The sequence below is a fragment of the Dicentrarchus labrax genome, unplaced genomic scaffold (genome assembly GCF_905237075.1).
Source record: "Dicentrarchus labrax unplaced genomic scaffold, dlabrax2021, whole genome shotgun sequence".
NCBI classification, from domain to species: domain Eukaryota; kingdom Metazoa; phylum Chordata; class Actinopteri; family Moronidae; genus Dicentrarchus; species Dicentrarchus labrax.
Window position 1 is genome coordinate 12614870 of NW_026136713.1, and position 26130 is coordinate 12640999.

Sequence of the window (26130 nt, forward strand, 5' to 3'; positions counted from 1 at the left end):
TGTATTGATCGTATTGACAGAAAAAAAAGGGGCTTATTTAAATCCCTCTCTTCCTCCACTCAGCAGCTTTCTCCTCCTGGCCATGCGTTGTCATCTATTGAGCTGCAGAGTGGAACACTCCTCGCCCTGACAAAGGAGGACGTCAGTCTCCATAGCACAAGGATATGTCCTCTCACAAAAGGAGTTACAATATTCACAGAGAGAGAGAAAGAGAGAGAGAGAGAGAGGTGGGAGGGGGAGTGAAGGGAGAGGAGGGAGAATCCTAACAATTTCTCCATTTTGAATGAAGTCTGACCTTCATGTCTCTTCCCTTCTCTACGGCTCTCCCTCCTTTTTTCAATTCCTCCCTGTGAATTTTGAGCGACATGCATCAGGAGTCATGCATTGAATGTCTTTGGTCTTTCCTCCTTTCCTGCATGAAATGAAAGGCTATGGGTTTTTTTTTTCCTGTTGTGTGTGTTCTTTTCCTCACAGCCTGGGCGGCATCTGTGTTATTGGCTGAGCCTTTTCAGGGGCTGGGTAATTAGATCAGACTACCTCTCCCCGAGAGTCAAACTGAGCTCTAAAGTGACAGTTGGGAGCACTGTTGCAATTTTCTGCTCCTCCTGGTAATTGAAGACCAGGATTTGGCAGGATTGGGATGCACTATATATCCAGGGAATAAGGAGTAAACAACACCCTCACCCTTCTTCCTCCGCATGTACCCCAAAAATAACACTCGCCCACTTGCACACACCCACCCATATACACAGATCCCACGCGCCACACACACACACACACACACACACATTTAATGCCTCCTGCAAACTAAACAACACTAATCTATTGGTGTTCCCCAGGTACAGTGTTAGCTAATTTCAGTTAGTTCAGCACAAATCCACATTCACCTTTGAGGCCAATAATATGTTTACTTTTACCGCTTATTATGCAAGGATTTAATGAAACAACATCACATCTCATAGCATGACACATTTACCAGTGTTAGCAGCAATAAAACAATACAGGAAAATTGATCTTGAATTCATTCTATGCTGTATTTAGTATTTTTGGTATTTCTCAGTGCGTATAAAATTCTAGCTCTACTTCTACTCTTTGTTTGAGATTTAAAGTGTGCTCCTGTGATCGAGGTCGATATATCCGGACTTTCAGTATCTAGTCTCTGGTTCCTCACACATGTGAATTATATCAAGGCTTAAAGTTTTGCATTGCCAATTTGAGTGACAGGTGTATGCTGTCACAGGTGGCTGTTTTCAGTAATCAGGTTTTATTCAGCCCGCCTCAGCTCCACCCACGCTCCAAGTCTTTGCCCATTTTTGGATTAGCCGGGAGCCCGCGGAGTCAGGAGTTCCAAGATGGCGACGTCAAGAGCCGACCACAATTTGAGCTTCACGAAGGATCTTCAGAAACCTATGGGTGATGTCACGGAGACTACGTCTATTTTTAATGATACAATGAGGAAACCCATGTTTTCAAACTCCAACACAATCCCTAATGACATCATAATGCTCTTTTTTTAGATCTAACAAAGCTCCTCCAGAGATGACCTCACGCAGGATGAGTAGTACTCCTCATGAGGTGTAATTGGACTTTGACATGTACAATCCGTACAATGAAAAACACATTTAAAAATATTTTAAAAATGCAGAGGTGGATCCTTAAAACTGAGAAATACAGAATCTGATCTTAAGTGGTGGAACGTACTCAAGTACTTTATTACAGTTTTTTACACTTTATATCTACTACATTTCAGAAGGAATACATTTTACTCCACCACATTTATTTGAGGCCTGTATTTATCATCATTACTTTATAAAGATATGATGTATTTTTATAGATTCAGTATATAAAGTAGGTAACTTTATCTCCACATTAACCAAACACAGCAACAAAAGGCTGCTTACATGTTTATGCATCAGTGATCACAACAGAATTATATAACATATAACATTAAAACTGAGGCCATTCTGGAGCATAATGAGTACATGATACCTATAGCAGAGTATTTCTACATTGTGCTGTTGCTACTTTTACTTAACTAAATGATCTAAATACTTCTTCCACGCTGCTGACCTTTACACTGATGATAAAAACACATTCATTCATGCACTCAGACACCCCTCGCAGGACGCGCGTTCCCATACAACCTGTTTTCCCATTGAGCCTCCTCTCAGTTAGCCATCTCCTCCACATCCACTAAAGCCCTGCTGTTGCAACCAGCCGGCCCCGTCTCTACAGGTATGTGTCAGCGTGCTCAGAGCGCACAGGCATCTGGCCGGGCTGACTCTGACAGAAGCTTGTGTCCGGACTTGCTAGCATCAAATAAAAGCCGGACCAAACCCACAAACCAAATAATAGAGGAGCCGGGAGGCACCAGCACTGACAAGGACAACGTATCTGAGGTAACAACCACATCTCTCTGCTGCACGCATACCCTCAAATTTACAACGGTCTCCTCTCCTAGCCTCCATTGCTTTTTGGCTGTTATGCAAAAATATGTGTTGGGCTTATATAATTGAGTCAGAGCGTTATAAATTACATTTCTCGACTGTTGAAACAAAATGTAGCGGTGAATAATCTGGTGCAGTGCAGATACTTAAATTTTTTAAAGCAGTCTTTGCGCAAGAAGGGCATCTCAGTCTAGAGAGAGAATGACTGAATGCTGCAACATCTTGAATTAGCAACAATAATCTCATCTTTTAAACACGGACACTAATCTGAGATCATTTGCACATACACACACACACACACACACACACGTGAAGAGGAGGCGACAGATCAGAGAAGGCAGCAGCACAGTGATGGACGGGTTGTGCTGGCCTGTGAAGTCAAATACGCAGCATCAGTACAAATACAGATTCAGTGTTTGTATTGAACTGCTACATTATTGATTATGAGTTATCAATTATGGATGGCAGTCTCCTCAGAGGCATCACAGTCCAACACCACAAAGAGATGTCTTGTAGACGGGCTGAACCAACCCGCACAATCAGACTCAGTTCGGCTGTTTGCGCCACCCTGCTTTATTATTGATCACAACCAATCAATTATTGATACTGATGATCATCAGGGGATGTGAAAGGCTAAAACATGAAGGCATATACCTCCTCCTATACAGAGCTGTAAAAAGGAAATCTCCACTTTATTACAACTTAGGTCCTGTTTTCTTAGCTGTGGCCTTTCCATTAGATCTGATAATATTGTTCTGAGATCCGACGTAAACACACCAACAGTTTAACCAGATTATCTTAACTTTTACATGTTAAGGACCCTGACAAAAGATTCAATTTGAGAGGATTTTCACTTTGGTTTTAAGATTATAAAGTCTTCATAGTCCATAAATGATCACTATAAGTTACAATCAATCAACTTCCAAAAAAAATGTGATAAACATTAAAATATTATATTTGTCCTTTTGCTTGGAAATCCAAGACCACTGGTTTCCAACCATTCTGGCTTCTGACCATTTATATCCCCAAAAAAAGAGTACTAGTGACCCCAAACAGTCACAGGTCTCCTGTGTGTGTGAGCTGAAAGCAAAGAATGAGGGTCAATCATCAATCAATCATTTGAACGCCATCCCAAAGAGGTAAAAGTCTCCAGTATTTCAGACAAAAACCATCATTTGAGAAAAAAATGTCCCTCATTTCTCGTTAAAACTGTGCACCTACACAACTATTATAAAATATTACATACAGTTGTTCGAACGTTAATTCGGAGGTTCACAACACACAGTTTGGGTAATAATTTTACATTTCTCCTTTGTTTTCTCTTCCAAATAAATGTAGCTAACCTCTTTTATCTTCATTTGACTGCTCTTGTTTCTGGATTATTTTTAGCAATGTTTCTGCGTTCCAAGATCTCAGCTGTTAATTGGTGTAGTAGAGTACTATTATTACCAATGAGAACGATGGCAAAACCACAAAAATAAGACCCAAATTGTAGGGAAAAAAAACACTGAATTATTCTTTAACTGTATGCTGAGAAGGAAATTCCAGAGCCACAATAGTTTAAATTCCAAGCTAGAGTTCATTAAAAAGGCTCTGTCAGACACAACGCATCTGATACAATCACATTACTTCATTATGCATCCTGATTAATCCACTAATGGTCATGACACAATGGGAAGGGCAGTCGTTAAAGGCTTACCTGAGTCCATAAAGCACCGTGCCATCAGGGTGGAGACGAATCATCCTGTTCTTGACGGTGACGCCGTGAACGAAGGACTTCTTATCGTTGAGGAAGTAGGTGTCAGGGACCCACAGCTGATCCGCCACTCGGTTATCCAGAGTCAGGTTGTAGGCAATCTCAGAGTAGGACAGACGCTTGTCTCGCCAGGCTTGCTGGAAGTACATTGTCAAGGTGTAGTCCTGGAGGACAGAAGAGGGGGAGGTCCAGTTAGAGCAGGACTTCAAAAAGAAGGTGAATGTTTACGTTAATTACACCATAAAGCCGAAAAAACTAAAGCCTTTCAGGTGGTTCCCTTAATATAAGAATATGTTTCATTTCAACTATTACCTCAACTGGGAAACATGTCAAGCACCGACAGCATGTCACCTCACGCTAACATCTGACTCCATAGATAGTTGTATGCATAGTGAGAAGGTCAGCCAAAAGGTCACTGGTGGTCTGAAAGGCCACGGCCTGCACTGGGGGCCATGGTGGCTGGGGTTGGGGGGGTTAATATTCAACTATAGTCACTTAACTTTGAGACCGTAACCAGAGGCAAGCTTTCTCAGCTGGCTGACTATTGTCTCACGCTAAAAATATCTGCTTCCACTCGAACGAATGAGACCACTTTCTGCTTCGTGGAGACAATACTTCCTCTAATGCAAATGGACAGTAAATTTCTGCAGCTGGGGTCTCTTTTATGTTTGTTTCTATTTCTACAAAAAAAAAGGAAAAGAAAAGCAAACTACTGAGATTTAGGAGAGTTTTCCAGATTTAACCTCAGTGATAAAACGGCATCCATACTGTAGTTTGTTTTTACACATGCTCAGAGATGTAGCTGTAAACTGTATCTCTTCCTCTCACTCTCTTTTCTCTGCTTCTCACTCTTAAAAAAAGACTTACACCCACACAACCACAGTAAAACACAGCACTGCAGTTGGATATGCTCTGTTGCAGTGTATTGCAGTGCAATCGATGAGTAGGAAAACAAATTAAAAAATACGGTCCGTGAAACGAGGCCCTTAAGCTTTTACACCAAGCAGCCATCACCGTTACTTATCGCCGTGTTTCTATGTTTTCAGAGGCAATCGCCACTTTCACTCTTAAGCTCTTATCATTCATTGCATGCAGTGTGTGCGACCAAAGCACTGCGTAAAAAGGGCATCTAAAAATACATGAGCTGCTGCCATGTTGATTTTTTCAGGAGTGAAAAGTCAAGCGAGGACGGCCGCATCCTTATCCTGTTTTACAAGAGTTCCCACTGAACCTTCCTCTCACGCTCGCTCCCTCTCTGTCTCATTATCAGCCTGTCGATCAGATGTCTCTATCACCTTTGGGATCGTTAGCTGCTGCCTGCAGCCTCGGTATACTTCACCCACTGTGGCAGTATCTCCTGCAATATGTCCCCGTCTTTACTGCCATCCTCTGCCATGTTGATGAAGGAACAACACAAGGAGCTAGAATAGTCTGAGGGGGAAGATACTGTAACCCTCTGACTAAATTGGAAAACTGAGGCAAACAATATTAACCAGAGCCCTGTGGTAACAATCTGAGCAACGTGATGGTTTTTGAAGCTGATATTATTTTGCAGTGTGGTGTCACGCTCTTTCAGCAACAATCTCTCTGTGTTTTTGTTTTTACACCACACTGTTTCTTGATATATCTGAGAGAAACATCCTTTGACATTTCGGTGGGTACGGTAACAAGAGAGAGTGAGTGCGTCTGGTGTGTCACATGTACATTTGGAATTTTTGATGTTTGAATTCATAGCTCTTCATTTTGTATATTACATAAACAGGGTATAATTTACGGCTGCAACAAACCATTATTATCATTGTCAAATAATGTTGTTGTTTTTTTTTTTTGTCTTTTAGTCTTTAAGATCCCAGAAACATTAATCTCTGCATAAATTCAATCAGGGAGAGTATCTTTATTCCTCATCCATTCACAATTAACATTCACACCCATTCTCTTCATCCTTCACCATCCCCAGTGTCTCCATCAGGGGCATTTCCAATAGTACTCACACTACCCCCATTAAACTATGATAACGTCACAATGGGGTCTAATCGATTTTTGACCTTTCTCATCTTTATTGTGCACATGTCAATAAAATATTTGTCCACTCAGAAAGAAGACTCTCCTCCTCATTAAACTGGGAGATCCCATCACAGTTACTCTTCTGAGGTTTGTTAGAATTGAAAACAATTGAAAAACCAAAGATATTCCATTTACGTTTGAATAAAAAAAATTCTCAAACATTTGAGAAGCTGAAACTAGAAAATGCTTCAGCTTGATGAGTTACTTTGCGTGATAGTTAATTATCTCTCTCTCTATATAAAAAGAGATTAATTTGCTGATGATGTCAGCACCGGTAGGATTTTTACTTAGTTTCCAAAAAAATGTCCTCGTTCTCTCATTCAATAGTCATGGTTTAGTTTGATTTATATGACTCAAAATCACAAATTACAAAGATTTTTCTCAATCAATCTGTGTGCCAACATTACATCAACATTAAGATTAACATTAAGTTTAATTATCATCAAAAAATTTAATCCATAAAGGCAACGTGCATGGCAACATTTAGGAAAAAAATGTTTTCCTCATGATCGGGACATTGTAATTATACACAAGACAGCCGCATCTGAGTTGAAATCATACATACAGCCACGAGGCGCTTTAATAAGACAGGGAGCACAACTGCCAGTGGCTGCGAAAGAGGTGATCTGTCATGCAGATGTGAGGGAACTTCAACACTTCCAAAAACACACTTATTGTTAGTGTGCCATTGGTTACCGTGTGCCATCATTGCATAAGGTTGCTGATCCCTGATGTACAACACACAGCACCTTCTGTCCTTAGAACCTAGATTTGGAAAATGAACCCCCTCCCAAAAAAATCTCTCTATTTTCAAGGATGGACATGCGTGCAATGGATGTCATGTGTGCTGAACAGACCAAAATTACAAAATAGAAAATAACTCACTCCATATATAATAGACACTCAATAGTTTACACTATAGTGGGCAGTGCAAGGAGAGACATATGAATCAGTTGTTTGTCTGGTGTCACCCAGTGATCATTTTTATATCATCATATAAAATGTGGAGGATTGCACTGTGGGATTATTAATAGAAAGTTGTCTCTCCATTGTGTGTGTACTATATAATATATACAATTCACGCTCACGCAAATAAAATGGTGGAAGGAGTGATTCTGGATATAGCTTTAGGGGCTTTTTCACAGACATTTTGACCTGTTATAAGAAAAAAAATACAGGTGTCACTAATAACCTTAATGATGGAAGTCATGACAATGTGACCCTGAAACTGAAGCAGCTAAATGGAATCCAGCCATCATTCATATTATTAGTTACATCTCTGCTTTTCCTACTGTGACATGTCAAAATGTCTCCTGTGAAAACAAAACCTTCTCAGATGTGTCTCTTGTTAAGTTAACTGAGCCCACATTCAAGGTTCCTGCTCTCATATTTGTGTGCAGTTGTGTGTGTGTGTGTGTGTGTGAGAGAGAGAGAGAGAGAGAGAGAGAGAGAGAGAGACAGAGAGAGAGAGAGTAGTGCCTTGTTATGTACATTTGTGAGGTTTAAGAATATAGAGATGCACAGAGAACACCTGGGCCTGCACGCTGCCTCCTGGCTGTGCTGTAAAATGGCAGCGTAATTACGGTCTCACAGATGGTGCTGCTTACCTCCACTCGGACATCACTTGAGCTCAGAGAGGGACACAAAATACAGCTGCCTCCTCTCTGTTTCTCTCTCTCTCTCTCTCTCTCTCTCTCTCTCTCTCTCCATACTATAGTAAAAGATAAAAGAAATCTGCTAAATAAACTACTGTACTAGCCAGGGAGTACATTTTGTCTTGTGGCGGGAGAAAGGTGTTGTAGTATTCTGGTGCTGTGCAGAAACACAAAGCAGGAAGATCATGTTGCTTTCATGCAAACAATGTAAATAAACAGCTACATGATAATTTTTTCTACTGCAAGTAAAGAAATTAAATCTGTCCCAATTTTATGATTTTTACTTCGCAATATTCTGATACCTCTGATATGAGTTAAATCCTTCTGTTATTAAACTTTTGATTTTTTCTTTTTATTCACCAAGATGTAATTTTAACGTGTCAACAAATGCGATAACAAAACATGCCTTTCCGGCATTATTACTCATATTGCCTTCATGAGTTTGGTTGGGGTGTTCCTTTATGTTTAATGTAAAATGTATGTCTTTGTATTTTATTAAAGAAGATACACACACACATCTTTTACCACAAAATACTACTAAGTCACAATAAAAGGCAGAAGTCTGTGAGTTGAGGAGTCTTCCTTGATTTAGCATCTTGTCTCCTGGACTAAAAATAATGTCTGAGTAACAAACAAGACATTTAATGTGTTATGCGTTGACTCCTCCACACACAAAAGATGGAGAACGAGAAGCAGGTGAGGAGGATTTTGCAGCGTGCAGCATCCCAGAATAAATAAAAAACCTCAGATAAGTGAGAAACAGAACCATCCCATGCTGGAGTGTCGGTCTGCAAAGCGACCTTCAGTCTCCTTGTCACAAGCACTCCTCAGAAACTCCATTAACATCACACAGGCGGCCCACAGTGAGCATCAGTGAGGGAGACATCTTGTGGAGAGCACCAACATTATAAAAAAAAAAAAAGCATGACAGCACTGAATATACAAACAGGATGAAGATACAAACAAGGCCCGGCTAACTTAAAAAACATCAAGGCTGGTTGCACAGTGACAGTGTCTCACTACAGATACGTTTCTGGGCTAACAAACCCCCATTAAGAGTCTGACAGAGTGACAACGAGTACATTTGTGTTTCACTGAGAAATCTGACAGGCTACAGTTGTTACAAGACCTCCATTACAACTACATCAGCTGTCACAACCGACATGGGAGGGAGCTGCCAATAGACGAGCTTAACACAATACATACTGCTCTGTTTGTGGATTTAAATGTGAAGAAACTGCTGACATTAATGTGTTCACTTTGTCTGTCTAATGAAACCCTCCTGCCAGATCGATTTTTGTGTATTTGTCTTTTACGTTTGTTGTTATCTATGAAAACACGTGTCCACCAACACACTATTATGTCACTATCATGTTTATTTTTAGTACATTCTGTACCTGATTAAAAGAAAGTGGATTTACACGTTTTGTTTTCAACTTTTTAACCCTAAAATTTTCTTTCTGGGAAACAGTTTTGGAAACAGCCCAAAAAAACAAACATGACATTGTTTTATTAGCTTGTTACTTCAAGACTTCCTAATTTTATGAAAATTGCTTGCAAACAAGATTTTGAAAGTGAGTTAAAGAAACATCAGGATAACATGTACATTTCTTTGTTTGTCAAACAAAATCAACAGGGTTTTTATTTATTTTATTTCCCTTATGAGTCATTATCATCAATTCTATAGCAACTAATTAAAAAATTATGTTAAATATTGCAAATAATTACTCCAATTGTGTTCTTCATACTGGATTTTAATCAGGTCGACAGAAGGTTGATTATTATTATTTTTATTCATACAGAATTGCGGTATGTGGCAAATTTCAACAAAACCTAATGGTTATAAAACACATTCTACCCGTGAACTGTTGGCATGACAGTTATTTGTGAGCTTTTCTCTCCCCGCTGCAGCTTCATGGGACCAGACAGACGTCCACCATATTGCTTTCATCTGCTGTGTCCTGCTGCAGAGCGCCCCAGCAGAAGCAGAGGAGAATCTGCTGCTAATAGCAACGTGTACCAAGCACAACTACAAGGAGACAAATCAACGTTTGGGGCAATAACAAGCTCGTCTGCAGACAGTCTCGGCCTCTTGTCTGTTTGCTTCCCATCTACAAGCTGGAGGAGACGCCACAGCACATCAACTGGTCAAGCTGAGTTTATTCATTTGTTGTTGCTCCCTGTGTGTCCGGTTAAGTTCAGGCTTCAAATTAACTATCAGGGGGTCAGGGGGGAGTTAGGGCATTCTGAATGAGTTGCTGGCCACACACATCCTAAGGGAAGTGACAACACGGACGCCTTTATGACTCTCTTTCCAATGGTCCAATGGGTCATTTTTCAGCTACTTAGTTTCAGTGGAGAAAGTGCCTGACAGAATCATTAAGGGAGTCATCAGCACATTAAAGGCTTTTAATGGAGCTGGCTAACTTACTCCTTGTTTGAAGACACGCTGCTTTTTTTTTTGTTCCCCATACCGGCCATTATGAAAGAATATTACGACCAATTTAAACTTGGCATAACTTCTCTCTTGCAGTGGGACTCTGCAAGGGTAAGTGTTGATAATTAAAGCAAATGACAAAGGAGCCAAGATTACAACGGGAACGCTTTCATTATTTTAAATGTGATTGATTCATTTGGATAGGTGCATTAGAGGAAATGCATTTCAGACAGCCTCCATTAGATTTATAAATGTATAGAGCAAATCAATCATAACAAAATTACACATAACCATTTAATGACTCTAACTAACTTAAGATATGGATAGTTTTGCCACATTTTACAGTAAGCATTGATAAATAGTACATATAAAAAATCTTTCTTAACAAGGTTTTACTTTCAAATCTACTGTAATTGTGTGGTTTTTTTCCTCAGGGTCTCTTCTGACATTGTGCTATCTTCAAATGAACCCGGTCTCGACGGCCCAAACATTAAACATAGAAACCAGTGTGCATGTAAGAAAGCTGCAGGATTAAGTGTTGTTCTTGTGCTGTAATTATGCTGCTGACCATATTAATCTGTTACTTTGTGTGTCCACTCAGCATAACTAATGACATTGTTCTGGACAACCTGCATTCTTGTCTTAAGCTTTTTGGAAAGCTCAGCAGAGCAAACAGAGCAGGCAGAATCAAAGCTGCACTGGATGAACAAAGAGACAAATCTGTCGTGTATTTAAATGTTTAAAAATTGTGAATATATCGGTATAAAATGTTCATGGGTCGTAGTTTTGATTAACATTGCTGCAGCAACCTCAGATAAACCACAGAAAGGAAAAGTAACTTTAATATTTTAGATTAGAGCTGAAACTCTTATCTATTTTATTGATCAACAGAAATTCTGATAATTGAATAAATGTTTATGTCAATTTATGATGCAAAAAGAACATTTGTTGGTTCCTTTTTCCTTCCGTTTTAAATTTTGTAAAAACTGAATATCTTTGTGTTTTTAGACGGTGGGAATGTGAATGTGGCTCTGGTGAACTGTGACGGGCAATATTCACTACATTTTATAGAGAAAAGATTAAGTCATTAATTTAAAAAATCACCAGTAATTCAATAATTGAAATAGTCTTTGCAGCTCTATTTAAGATTACCATTAACATTTTGGGATATTGTTGTATCATCAGCATTTAAAGGCAAAATATCAACAAAATGCAAAAATAAATAAATAAATAAATAAAATCTGGCCTCTTTTCAGAGACAAAACAACCTTCACCTGGATAATAAATGTTTAAAACCCTGAAAAAAAAGTCCCTAGAAAAAGAGGCCTTATTTGCTTTTCCTTGACTTCCCTAGATCCACCAAAAAAGGCAGCGTTGTCATGGCAACACTGAGTAAAAATAACACAAGCTTATTTTCCACAAGCTGAAAATAAAATGGAACAGGATCAGTTTGGACAAACAAGATCAAAATGGTTGCTAATTCACAGACACAAGAAGCTGCATCTCTCACGCCGATGTAATGTAACGTCGAGGCCCCGCGCCGCGTTCCCTCTGGTCATCGGCTCCCCCGTTATCTGACGGCCAGATCCCCTTACTCATGTAAAAAAAACAGCGCTTGTCAGGATAATGATCGTAATAAAGGGAATGCTCACGCCCCACTAATTCCTCCATCCCAGAAGCCACCACAGCTGGTTTGTTTAAATCTTTTAATTCACAGCCAGCTAATTAACATTCAGAGCACAGTATTATAGTACAGGCAGTGCCTCTTAACAACCACCAACCTCAGGTATTTTACATGTAATTAACAAGCGGGATGAGGAAAAGACGAGGACTGAAAATACTCATTTACCTCCCTCCTTATTCCAGCCTTAGGAGTGCATATTGGAGCTGTACTCAACATATGGATGTATGCTGAAGACGTTATTATGCAGCACTGATGCATTGCTGAGACAACAGACTCAACTTGTATTTAATCAGCTGCACTGGCTGTGTGCAGAACACTTTTTAATGCACCGTAACCAGGGTTCGGGTTCCTGGATCTGTGATTTCAGCAAAAACAAACAGCAATATGCAAATGCAATTTCAGCTGCTAAGTGGGGGAGATGAGTGATGGAGCGAGATGCCAGCACTGAACAGACAGAGATAAAAGGGGGGACGGGGGTGAGTTTGGGGTAGTGGTGGTGGAGGGTCTCGACCATGATATCATATCTGTGCCATATTTTGCACTAACCCCAGTGAGTCAGCACAGCCCACCCAGCGAGGATGTGTGGTCACACCTCGGACTCGGAGGACACTTCCCTCTCAAAATAGCACATTTGTAATGTCATGCAGGCGAGGCTGCTACCTCGGCGCTGACTGACCTGCACATTTTTATTGCCCGACAACATGGCTGACCTTTGAGCCTCAATGGGCCATCGTTGTGGATCACACGGGAATGCACACACACACACACACACACACACACACACACACACACACACACACACACACACACACACACACACACACACATAAATGACTCCACAATGGCACGTACACATGAGAACCAATGTCTTACATGTGTACATCACACAGAGGGAAAAAGCAACCGAACTACAAATCCCATTTCGTACTCAAACACCACCTCAACAACCATCATGCCCTTCATGTCAGCAGAGAAGAAAAATGCCACAATGGCTTCAATCAGCCCCGACCAAAATGCAGAGTTCATTCTCCACCAGAGGCATTTTTATCTTTAATTAGAGGAGTGAGCAGCTGTCTACAACCCAAAACCTGCTCACCGCCATGATGGCAGGCCTGCTCACAAACACTGATTTCAAATCCAAGTCATATTCTCTCACTTGCTCCATTTTCTTTCAGGTTGAGACACTGTAGGTGCAAAATTCAGCCTTGATTTGGAAGGAAAGGTAACTGGTGTGGATTTGGTTGGTGTGATCATATACAAAAGGTTCAGTTTATAAACAATTTAAGTTAATCTGAATCTATGTTGATATTTTCAACCCAAACTCTGTGTGGGTCAAAGCCGGTCAACAATTTAAATGAAGATTTCTCTCCTTGCTGTGAAGAACATTTTTATTTTTCTGACCAGTTGTTTTTATCCTCAAGAGCACCTTCAGGTTCCCTAGACTTACAAATGGAACTGACTCAGCACTTAGTCACTTTATTCTATTAATCTTTCCTTTTTTTAATTTTACTTTTTCAAACAAAAATGGCAACAACCAAAAAAAAAAAACTAAATTAAAAAATCTAAGGTTTTGTTCTGTTAATTGGACAACACAGACATCAACATGAGCTCTAGGAACTTCCTCATGGAGATTTTTCACTTTTTGCTAACAAAACAATTGATCAAGAAATTGGTAATTGGTAGCTTACTTGTAGCTTTAGAGTCAAATTAGCTGCACGTAGAGCCTTGTTTCTAATCCTTCAAACTGAAGCACTACTGGGCCAGCCGTTACATACTCCTGGTGTGCAGCCAAATACCATTCAAACATCCAGATTATTTTAAATGATTGTAGACACCACAAAGTCTTCTAAGATACCAAATATTTCAGGCAAAAAGTTGTAGATTTTATATAATATGATGCACAAACAATTGCATTTGATAAAACTGTGCAGCCATCTTGTGTTTGAATATTTCCTCTCAGTTTGAACAGTCATCCAGCTTCAATGAGGAGCAGTGTGGAATGATTTTTCCAACCTTAAAGCCTCTTAAATAGAAAAAAATGGAAACTGTATATTGAGGGGTCAGTGAAGCAGCGGCCCCAGCTCTCTTGTGGTAACGCAGGGTCTGCAGTAACTTTCCCTCGGCTTCCACCAAGGATGTAGAATATCATTAGAGGAGATGGTGAAACTGATCACAGTAACCTTCACCCCTCTCCCACCCTGCCTTCGCCAGTTTCATCCTCGCCTCTCCGTGTTGTTTTCCCTCTCAGCACTTTAATCTTAAAAGCGGCCGCCCCTGATGAGGAAGATCAAAGCAGCCCAGCAAGGAGCACAGGTCACCGACTCCATCCTCGTGATCACGCCGCACGTTGATTTTATTGATTTCTCTGAGATCAATCTCATCCTCTATTGTATCAAAGAGAGCTGGACGTGGAGAAAGGAGGAGGAAGAGGAGATTCCGACCTGTTATGTAAGTCGCAGGAAGGGGTTTTCACAAGGTAACAACAACGTGTGGAACACAAGTCCACTGAGGTCTGGGATGTTTTTGGGTTTAAAAAAAAAAAACTTTTTGTCTAAATTTGTCTGTCGTGTCAGCCTGTGCAGATCTGGCAGGGAGAGTTTTTCCGAGAAATGAACGAGATGAACGCTCTCTCATAGCCACAGGGAGTTGCATGACGTCAGTCGCCATTCACTGTTTGTGCACAGTTTTGTGTTTTGTTACACACACACACACACACACACACACACACACACACACAGACACACACACAAGGATGTATGAAGCAGTGTTTTTTTCCAGATGAATGCTTGCATAGATGCCTAGTTCTTAAGTAAGATAACCCTTTGGAGCAAGGCAGAGGTGGATTACATGGCTGCTGAGCCCAGAGTCACAGCCAGGGATCCAGTCGAAGTGGTGGGAGGGAAGGATGGAGGAGGGAGAGAGAGAGAGAGAGAGAGAGAAAGAGAGAGAAAGAGTGAAAGGAAAAAAGGAGTGAGAGAGAGAGAGGAGAGGGAGAGAGACGAAAGCAAGTGAGGGGTTTCTATTTCAAATCTCCCCGGACCCCCAAGGCACTTCCGTTCTGGCTGCATCCTCCACCAAAATAAATCATTTCCATCAAAGGAAAAGCTCTGACCATTCAGTGCTTTTCCTCATCCAAAGCAAACTTACATACGCTCTCGTATTTATGAGCTAAAAAACACATCAAGTGCAGTTTAAAATGACCACCACATACACAGATTTGACAGGCTGGCAAAATCAAAAACCTGACAGGCAAAATTAACTAGACATCAACTTGAAAATGGCACAATTAATAATAGAAAAGACATCTCCTTCCATTCCTACTGGCAAACTTGTTTTTCACGCTCTTATATAACATCTCTATTATGTTGCTCCATGGAGAGACTGCTTTGTAAATTATCTGTTTTTTCTTTTCTCACACTCTGGATTCTCTGCAAAAGGCTATATATATATATATATATATACTTCTGAATGCATCAATGCATGCCACCATACGTGCAAAACCAATTATTCCACACTATAAATAAAGTAGATTTAATGCAGTGAAGCTACAATGGAGTAGTTTCAGTTTCAGGTGGTATGCGGTCTGTCTGTCTGTCTGTCTGTCTGTCTGTCTGTCTCTCTGTCTGTCTGTCTGTCTGTCACACAGATCAATAGGTGGTGCTCTTGCATGGGCTACTGAACTTTTCCCCCTGTCCTCTCCAAGTCGCACATGACGTTCAATCTTTGTGTAGCAAGATGGGTTTTTTTTGTTGTTGTTGTTGATGTTGTTGTTGTTGTTGATTGCAATGCTGTGTGACCAGACATTTATTAATAACAAATTGCTTACGTCATCTGACAAGCAGGGGGGGAGACCGTTTACGTAGACGGTGATGATGTGATTGGTCGCCGAATTAAAACACCAAATGATGCCAGTTTGGAGAAGAAGGAGGTTTGTTTTTATTTTATTTTGTAGGTAACTGCATGGAGAGGAGAAGGGGGTGGTGGGGGGGTGTCAACAGAATTACACCACCGAGGCTTGACAACGTGAAGCAGTCACACACACACACACACACACACACACACATACACACATACACACACATGCAGCCCACCGCGCGCGCAGCCGGGGCTGTGCGTCCGAGTGCGCCAGTGAGTGTGTGTTTTGAATTCAAATGCAGCAACACACCAGAGCTGCAAATGCGGAGACTGAGAGGAGGATGGCGATGATGTGTTTGGGAACGGAAGCCTTCACAATTTTTTTTTCATTTTTTTTTTCTCCCTACCCGAGTAAAATGTATTCACAAGATGCCTCAGCCTGGCTCAGATTCTCCCGGCTCACCCATACATACAATCACACACACTGACCCGTGATAAGTAGCCCACTTCAGAGGTATTCCAGCCGTGCCTGGCTGGCACAATTGGCAACATTAAGCAAGAGGGGGGTGGGGGGGAGGTAAAAATCATGAAGATGCACCTACCATATTGACTTCAGAGACCATGTCTATGCTGGCTATGTCTATATTCATTCCCACGGCCACCGGCGCACCTGTGAAGGAAAAGGAGGCATTAATACAACATGTATGAATAATTCTCTCATCATGTAAATTTAACAAATTCGTGACGCGCGCTCAGGTTCCTCTGAGCTCCCCTCCACCTACAGGAGACTCGTGCATCATCAGCCCGAGCAAAGGGGGAGAAAAAAAATTAAAAATCATGTTTAACACCGAGATGAGCTTAAAAATGCTGCTAATTTAATCTTTTTTAGTGGAAATCATCAAACATTGATAAGCGGGATCGATCACGTTAAAAGCCAAAGTCTTATCTCCTCATCAAATGAAATATGCACATCATTTCTCATAGCCTAATTGGAAAGGCCTATTTGGCTGTGAAGGGACGATTATGTAAATTAAAGCAGATTTTGCGATTCATTAAACATGTATTGCACGTCAGGAGGGCGTGAAAACATGACATTCCGTTTTCAGTTTGCTCGTTACCTCCGAAATCTGGCCTCAACCGAATGTCGTATCCTTTCATCAGTCTGTCCACTGTTTCTTTTACCAGAGGCATATTGCTCGGATCTTTGAGATCCTTGACGCTGGAGAGAGAAGAGGAAGAAAAAAAAGGTGGTGTAATGCAGAATAGCTTATTAATATCACACGCCAAGGCACGCTTTAACATGAGGCTACATCACATGCAAGACAGAAGACGAAAAAAAGATGCAAACGGGATTTACCTTTGAGCCCATACGAAAGTCACTAGTAAGGAAAAAGTCAAAATCCCAAAGTGGTTTTTCCTGATCCTCCCCATCGCAACAGTTTTTGAGGTGCTTTCGCGATGCGAGTGAGGAGAGCGCACATCCAACTTACTCCAGACAGTGCAGAGGAGCCAATGAGAGGCGCATGCGTGCAGCCAGCCCAAGATCAAAGAGTGGAGACTGATGATGGTGGATGAGCAGTTTCCATTGCAGAGAAAAATATTAAAGGGACAAGTGGTTGTGCGTAATGAAGAAACAAGCGTTTGTGCCAGGAGTGAAATGAACAACAACGGCGTTAATTTCAGGCTTGTTTTATTTTTATGTTTATTACATGGAAGATAAGTTTGTCTATACCCTGACAAGGTCAAACAATGGGATGCTCTGCAGGGTTAAAGTGGTCTAAATGTCAAGTTAAGATCAAGTTTATTCCTTCAGTTTTTATGTTACAGGACAAAAAAAAACAAAAAAACAACATCACTCCATCCGATACGAGCAGACACTTCACATACAAACATCTGCGCCCAACAATCATGCGCCATCCATACGAAAATAGAAAATTAATGTCATCAACACCCATGGGTATTATATCCTACTCTTCCCTGCAATGTCTTCAGAGGACCTGCAGTGGATCTGAGAATGCAAAGGGAGCACCAGAGCGCCAGAGCAGAAAGGTGGGATGGAAAACACAATCCCACAATTCATTTTCTCAGGTTTGAGTACATTTTTGAAGCCGCGGGGAGGGATGCGAGCCTCCTCTAAATTGCCTTTGATCTTGTTGTAGTGGGAGCTGTGTTTCTGTAGAGGGCAGGCTTCTGAAAGCATTGGTTCACTGTTGCATCACCACCAGTTACAGCCATCATAGATTATATCATCCACTTCTTTTTGATGTGTTTCTTGGTTTTGTGTGTGTGTGTGTGTGTGTGTGTGTGTGTGTGTGTGTGTGTGTGTGTGTGTGTCTGAGTGTCATGCATACTGTATGTGTGTGTGTGTGTGTGTGTGTGTGTGGAGTCTCTCTCGGTCCGGGGGCCTGAGAAGTTGTTGTGTGTACGCGGCAGGCTTTAAAGTGATTGAGGCCCGTGAAGGGCAGCTCTTCAGCTACTGATCAGAACACAAGTGGGCAGTGGTCACAGCCTGTGAAATGAATAGATGTGCGGCAGGAGAATAAATGAGTTTCTGATTCATTTCCTCTGTCAGATGAGAGCAGAGTGACTGCTGAGAGCTTGTTCACACACACACACACACACACACAGACACAAAGAGAGAGAGAGAGAGAGAGACAGAGAGAGAGAGAGAGAGAGAGAGAGAGAGAGAGAGAGGAGGGTGAGGTGAGGCTGGTTGGATGCTGAAGGTCTCTCCGACTGCATGTGCCCTTTCCCAGGTCCTCTTAGTTTTGAAGTTGTATGTCCCTGCAACAACAGAAAACAGAAATGTGAGAGGAGCATACAGAAACCTCTCTTTCCACATTCAGAGACGCCGTATCTGCAGTCTACTGCACAGCCCTCAACTGTTACTGTGCTTCCCTGTCCTCTCAGTGCCTTCTTCAAAAGTACCAAGCCAAGAGTCGTGGCGGAAATATGTAAAGGGAATAGATGTGATGCAGCTGTTCTCGTGCTCTCCATCTTGTCTCTCTCATTATTCTGCAGAACGTTATAAACAAAGCAACCATAAAAATTCTCTGACAGGAACATGAGAAGCATGATGAGCAGATTTACACTCCCCAGTGTTACATAACACACATTCTCTCTCTCTCTCTCTCTCTCTCTCTCTCTCTCTCTCTCTCTCTCTCTGTCTTTTTGCACTGTATCTCTTTCTTTCTTTCTTGGACATGGAGCTTTGTGTTCTATAAGTGGCTCACTTATAAGCGGGAAAGTGAATAGTCGCTTTTTTCATGTGCTTAATGTACAAAGTAAGCTCTGGTTTATTTTGCCTGTGAGGCCTGCTCCCCACGGAGAACCAGAGTTGTCATTAAACCGGCTGGGGTTTTGCCACCCCTCAGGTAAACCTTATATAAAAGAGCTTGATTCATATTTTTTCTTCTCAAATTAACTGAGCGCCCAGCCCTTTATGTATTGTAAATCTATGATGATGATGATAAAAGCCACAGTGCTGGCGTCAGTGCAGCAACAACGCCACCTAACATCATTCTCCTCTTCTTCTTCTTTTTTTTCTTTTTTTCGCTTACAACTCCCGGGGCTGTTTCAGCATTAGAAATTATTGATGTCTTTACTGCCTAGATAAAAGTCTTTGACAAAAAACTGTGGGTAGTTATTGTTCCACTGAAGCTATCATAATTAGAGCAGAGTGAGACAGGTTTGTGGCTCTTTGCGATACAAAGTAAGCATGCATAAATATCCTCCATCCATTGTCTGATCTTTTTTATCCTTTTTACCTCATTTGTAAAAGAATGCTGGACAACCTCCAAGTATGTCTCAATTTTTACTATTTTGCACGTAAGGCTTTTTTGGATCCACTGCTTTGTCACGCAAGACTCAAAAGGTTAAAGGTGAAACTCCAAAAGGGAAGCTTCCTTGGACGTAATCATGGAAACACTAGTGGTGTGTGTGCTCAGGGACAGATAAATCTTTGTTTGCAAAAATAAAAAAAGACTTTTCTGGTACATAAAATGAAAAGTATCAAACCATCTCCCTCTCTCTCATTCAGATGAAACAGTGTGAGAAGAGATCATCTTTCTCACAACTGGTTAACATATTAAACCTGTTATATAAAGTTGCAGATAGATATTGCTGGTGTCAATCTCCATTACCTACAGTGGAATAACAATTAAAGGATAAAGGTGATGATATTCTATATTTTTGCTATCGTCAAAAATCCGGTAAAACAGCCAAAAGCAACAATCAGTGCTACCAGGAAGTTGCAATGTTGCAATCACAACAATTAATGCAAATTCAGCCAATCTCCCAAAATACTGAAATTTTATCCAATCACTGCAAACTTTCTACAAATCTGACCAAACATTGTAGTTTCCTGTGAAAAACACTGAGCCATTTATCATCACACTTACCCTGCCCAAACAGTGCACTGTTAACCTGAACAAGTTGCCATACATCTTTAATGAATTATTTAAAAAAAAAGGGCAACTATTTTTGCATTTCTTCACTTTCACAAAATGCCTAAAAACATTGCATTTTAGGCCACAACAATTCCCCAAAAGAGCCAGTGAAATCCTTGAGGAACTGAACAATATGTTTGGGGACTATATTTTCAGTTTCAGATGAATACACAGTATTCATAAATAAATGAATATTATAAAATAAATGAGTATTTATGGCACCAGGACAGTATGTGGTATGGACTCAAAATAAACTACAGTGTCCAGGTTAATCATAATATGTCACCCAGTTTCTGGAGCTCTATGGCATGGAGGAAAAAGCCTAATATATAAATAAATATAACAAGATAACTGAATGTGATTAGTGTACCTGGCACTCTCCATGCTGTCCTTGGCCAGGTAGATGTACCAGTAGACTAAATTGAAAAGGGCGAAGGCCAGGGGGAAGAGGATACGGGCGTAGGCGTCGATGGGGCTGGTGCCGGCCAGCTGAGGGATTTGGGGAAAAGCTGAGCCCTGCTGGAGGAAAATCGGCACCGGTGGAGCATCTCCTGGCTCACTGCGACACACTGAGTGGTTTCTCCTCTTCAGGCTTTCCTGAGGGCTGCTGTCCGACTGGTGGGAGGGGGGCGGGGTTGATTTGGAGGAAAAGCAGGAAGAGGTGAGATCGGGTTAGTGTGGGTTATTGTCAGTTTTCTGCCCAGTGAGGGAAAAAGGAAAAGAACTGGGTATTTATAGCCAGCAAGAACGTATATGGTGGATTTAACATGCTAAAGTCATGTATATGAAGCTGGAAGTATTGTTAGTTCCCACAGGAGCTTTCTCTCAAAGGCATGCCAACATCCCTATAGAATGCAGCAGGTAGTTTGCTGGATGCCCATAGGATGGTTAGGAGATTATGCAGGGAGGAGAGCTGGAGTTGTTCTCTGTTCTCACACTGAGGCTATTTTTAAAGCATCTAACCATGAGCCCTACACGTGAGACAGATCCCAGGAGGACGCTGTGGTGGCTTACTGTATTAGCATAAAGCATATAGCTAGAGATGAGAGCACTACAACAGCACGAATTACTATTTAATGTGTGGTGTGCTCTGAATGGGAAGAATGGAAGAGGCAGGGTGACTACTTGGAAATGCATAGAAAAAGACCTCCTATCTGTGGCATGATATTTTTTTTCTTCTCTACATCTGAGTCTGGAGCTGCTGACTTCCTGTTCATTATCAACATCACTGCATCAAACTCTCTGCGGTAGTGAGGAGAGTCTGTACCATCACCATTATTAGCTATGTAAATGTATTTGAGATGCCACGGGATTCAAATCACACCCCTTCTTCAAGTGATAGCATGAGCTGATGCTGCTGAGCAGGTTGCTTTCATGCCAAGTGTAGGAGCGAAACCTTTTTCTATCCTATAATCAGGTCTCAAATCTCCAATCTGGCAGTAAAGATGTTCCCTGTTTATAACCAGGAACCAATTGTGTTATTGGTCTGATCACTGACTTCTGTAGCTTCCTATCACTGCAGACAATCAGGTCACATTAAAACCAATATCTAATATTTTGGCTATTTTTTCTATTTGCATTTCCATTGTTTTCTTTTTAAGCATTAGACAATAAGATATTATGTTGCTAGAGTTAGCAGCCAGTTATATTAACTCAGCATTAAGACTGGAAACAGGAGGGAAGTAGCTAGCTATGCTGTGCTAAGATAAGGCTGCTGGGAATAGTTTCAAGAAAAGAAAAACAAGAGACTTCCCTGAAATAGTATGAATGACAGACCAGGGAGAGTTAAAAGATAATTAGAGCAATTATAATACGTTCTCTTTCAAGTCAAACAGGATGAGTGGAAATAATTGTTCTTGCAACTACATACAGCCTAACCATGTCATGCGATCTAATATTTCACCTTAAGAACAAATATTACTGGGAGCACTAAAGAAAATTGGAGATAAGCATTTAGTATCCAGGAATTCCCATTAAAAACACTACCAATTATCATACACGGCCTATCGTATACTAGGTTTCGAACTAGGAGGGGCCACTACACCCACATAGTCTGAATCAGGACATCAGCTGAGATTTTCAACTCCTAATAAATAGTAACCTAGGAAGTTGTTTTCTAAACTGTCACTTTAATTATGCTTATTTAGTTATGAATATTTAATGTTATAGAGACATGCTAAAGATTTAAAACAATCTTTTCAGGCTCTTTAAAATCCTAATATACCACTTTTCTGCAGTTCTACATTGTTTTATGTTTAATATATGAACTGAAACAGGAAAAAAGAGAACAATAGTTTGTATGTTAACCAATAAAAACTCTTTTACTTGTTACTCTGATATAAAATTGGCAAAGAAAAGTCTGGGACATCTGTTGCACTCAATAAAATGATCGTCATGTGTTAATGATGACAGTGAAGTTCAGCTTGTTTGTATCCCACATAATCAACATAAAGCCAGCCGCTCACCGAAATTGTGTCTCCATCCTCGCTGCCGGTAGCCAAAACCTCAAGCTTGTCTTGTCTAGCTTTCTGTTCCTTCAGACGGTTGGCCTGGAGGGTGGCGAAGTAGTTTACTGCTGCAAACTCAACTAGAGCCGACGCCACAAAGGCAAAACACACAGCGATGAACCAATCCATGGCGGTGGCATACGCTACTTTGGGAAGTGACTCTCGGGCACTGATGCTCAAGGTGGTCATGGTCAGCACTGTGGTGATGCCTGGAGGGAGATAAGCATTACTGTACATGGAGAATATTGACATGGAGATGTATTATAATGTCAAAAATGATTAGTACACATTAATTGGTGGGAAAAGGGGGCGTACCAGCAACTGTGCGTGCAGGAACAGACTCTTTGTTGATCCAAAAAGAGACTTGTGACAGCACAACAACCATGATTAGAGGGATGTAAGTCTGAATGAGATAGTAGCCCAGCTTCCTCTGGAGGTGGAAATGGACCACCTTCACAGAGTAGTGACCTGCAAGATAAACAGCACGTGTGAAGAGAGAGCAACCCCGAGGGACAGAGCAGGGAAGCACAGAAGGTATGCCCTTGCCTGCCCTTGAAACGGAATAGCTGCTGAGAGAAACATATAGATATATTGCTGCTGTTAGGACTGGAATAGCCTGCTAACTGTAAGGCGGCATGAGAGAGAAAAGAGGAAGGAAGAGAGGAAGGACAAAAAAAAGGAGGCAAGGAGGAGGGAGCACAGCAGACATTTAGAAATGGGATAAAGTCAAGAGGAAGGAGCCAGTGAGGAGGGGGCAGGGGGAGAGCACGCCGTGTCACTATGTGTAACACTGCCCTGCTCCGTCTAAACACATGCATACAGACATTCACAGACCCAAAAAAACATGCTGCATCATGGACACACATACAGAGGTTCTCTCTCTCTCTCGCTCGGTTTTATAAATGGGTATCAACTCTACGTTTTGGAGGCTGCCTCATCCTTTTCCTCTATTCCAGGAATCTGTTGGGTTCACAGCAGGGGAGCACTTCTCCTTCTGGGGAAAAGAGAAAATGCACACACACACACACACACTACTCCATCCTTCCTCTGCTCTGTCAGTGCATTCACTGGGCTTTAAACCCCATAGTTCTTTTTTAAGGCACACCATACACATTAGGCCTGACCACTTAAGCATCTTACAGTAGATGGCTGCTCAAGGAAGTCTTTGCTTTTATATCAACTCTACTGTGGGGGAGCAATGGACACTAGTGTGGAGTTTGAAGAGACTCGTTTGACCTCTTTCTGCTCTCAGAATCACCAGCTCATGAGAGTTATATTTTGTAATTAAACTTTTGAGTGTGGACTGTAACAGTGTCCTCATGAGAAGAACAATGCGATAGCTGACAGTGCTTTACCTGTGTTGGATTTGAATAGCTCAGTGGACAACGTCTGTCCCACCAGATCATACTGCAGAAGACTCATGGACTCTGTGGGACACTCGACAGATGCTATTGGCCCCTTCCTCCAAGTGAACATGATTTCACTGCTTGTGTAAGCATCTAAAAATCCAAAGGCAATTAGGAAAAGCCTGAAATAAACACAGTCATGAATCTGGACAAATATTATTATTTCTGTTTATGAACACATCTGTTACACTTACAGCTTCCAAACCTGAGGGGACAGGCATGGCCGTCCATGGGGAAGTCCATCAGCCTCATTGGACACTCTGCGCTGATTGTCAGTCTAACACACAGAAACAAGCCAGAGGTTATCTCTTCCTGTAGTGACCACAAACCATCTCATCAATAAAACAATAACTGCATAATATAAGATCACCTCATGGTGTAGAGGACAGTCCCGTTCTGCATGATACGGAAGAGTTTGTTAGGCGATGTTGTGTTATGAGAAATGGACTTCTTGGAGTTTCGGAAGAAAGTGTCTGGCGTCCAGATCTTGTCCACCATGCGGTTGTTCAGTCGCAGGATTTCAGTGGGGCCCTCGAATTTTAGCCGCTCATCAACCCACATCTGACGGAAGAACATGTCCATGGTGAACTCCTGATGCACAAACATAACACGTTAGTGGATGTAAAACTTTATAAAGCATATTATATTACATTTTAGCTTTAATTTACAGTATTTTGTACTCATCAAACAAGCAGTCCCTGATATTCATCAGCGTGCATAATAGTGGAGAGACAACTTGCAGTGGAAGGTGAGGAGAGATGACGAGGCAATGATGGATGCCACTCATCCCAGATAATCATTAATCAATCCATTCAGCCATTCCCTCTGTCTGACATGTTGTCATATTGATTTAGAGGCCATCAATAATAGAGTTATAGGGCTGGTCAAACAGATTAAAGCTCATTAGATGGTCTCATGGCAGATTGCCCATAAGGCAGGCATTCTGTGGTCACCGGAGGGCTGTTATCCTCCACAGTCAGCACACATACATCTCCTTACAGCAGCAATATCTTACCATCTCAACATCTGAAACGGGTCCAAAGCTGGTGACAAAGATGTCTGTTTTCACCTCTGTGACACCACCTGCCAAGTAATGCACACAAAGACTCAATATATCTTTAGTTTAGATTTTTTTTCTTTTCTTTATCCTTTAGAGACAAGCCTATAGGATTTAAAGTTGAATTACCTCCAGATCCAGGTCGCAGTCTGTTGTCATAACCATCCAAAAGTCGATCCAAAATGCGAGTGATGTTGTCTGAGTTAATCTTCTCATTTCCACTTACATTACCAAGACTGCAGAGAAACAAAAAGGTTAAATTCCCAGGCTCGCTGTATTCTGAGCCATGTTCAAGCAGAGAGGAACAACTTACCTTATCCAGCAGATAAAACTAACTAAAGCTAATGTCAAAACGGCCATCCTGGGCAGCATTTATCACCAAATTTGTAGTTAACTCTCTGAGCAACTCATACTTAATAAAATAGTGTACATGGGGAGTAAAAAAGAAATATAGAGCTAGACACAACTGGTGTCGTTAAAGTGACTTGTAGGTATGCATAAGGACACAAGCGGCACTAAGGCAAGAACAGTAATCTAATTAACAGATTAGTAAAGCCACTCCATTTTTAGACAAACAGTGGATTCTCTTGGTTTCCTTTAAAGCCAAAGTAAAAAATAAAACAGTTAAAATTAGAAACAATTAAACTCACCGATTTACACTACAGCAATGGTAATAAAAGTATGATATATATATATATATATCTTATAAGACCAATGTTTTCTCTTGTTGCAGTTCCCTCAATCAGACAGCAGGTGGCACTGCAGCCACAATGTTGTCCACAACCGGAAGTGAGGCCCATTTAGGAGAAGAAGA

General features: G+C 41.2%; 2 protein-coding genes across 5 annotated transcripts in view; both read right to left on the reverse strand.

Annotated features, from left to right (window-relative positions):
• Positions 1 to 17419, reverse strand: part of gabrb2a (gamma-aminobutyric acid type A receptor subunit beta2a) — a 32250-nt gene extending 14831 nt beyond the window's left edge. Inside the window, exons 1-4 of one of the 2 annotated variants that reach the window (XM_051419257.1) lie at positions 17256 to 17419; positions 17017 to 17117; positions 16501 to 16568; positions 4147 to 4367 (exon numbers count right to left, since the gene is read on the reverse strand). In XM_051419257.1, coding sequence (XP_051275217.1) covers positions 4147 to 4367; positions 16501 to 16568; positions 17017 to 17117; positions 17256 to 17329 — 464 coding nt within the window. In that variant the 5' untranslated portion in view covers positions 17330 to 17419. The remainder of the gene's footprint in view (positions 1 to 4146; positions 4368 to 16500; positions 16569 to 17016; positions 17118 to 17255) is intronic. The other variant, XM_051419255.1, reaches the window with a different exon arrangement.
• Positions 17420 to 17571: 152 nt separating this feature from the next.
• Positions 17572 to 26118, reverse strand: gabra6a (gamma-aminobutyric acid type A receptor subunit alpha6a). 3 transcript variants are annotated; one of them, XM_051419260.1, is made up of 10 exons: positions 25967 to 26118; positions 25446 to 25552; positions 25275 to 25342; positions 24630 to 24850; positions 24454 to 24536; positions 24209 to 24352; positions 23169 to 23321; positions 22812 to 23062; positions 20717 to 20961; positions 17572 to 18682 (listed from the first exon to the last, which is right to left on the reverse strand). In XM_051419260.1, the coding sequence occupies exons 3-10, from the start codon at positions 25275 to 25277 to the stop codon at positions 18661 to 18663; spliced, it is 1122 nt and encodes a 373-aa protein (XP_051275220.1). In that variant the 5' UTR covers positions 25278 to 25342; positions 25446 to 25552; positions 25967 to 26118; the 3' UTR covers positions 17572 to 18660. The 3 variants fall into 3 exon arrangements, with proteins under 3 accessions (XP_051275220.1, XP_051275219.1, XP_051275221.1); XM_051419259.1 differs by lacking the exon at positions 25967 to 26118 and adding an exon at positions 25630 to 25907; XM_051419261.1 differs by lacking the exons at positions 17572 to 18682; positions 20717 to 20961; positions 25967 to 26118 and adding exons at positions 20970 to 22099; positions 25630 to 25913.
• Positions 26119 to 26130: the final 12 nt, after the last annotated feature.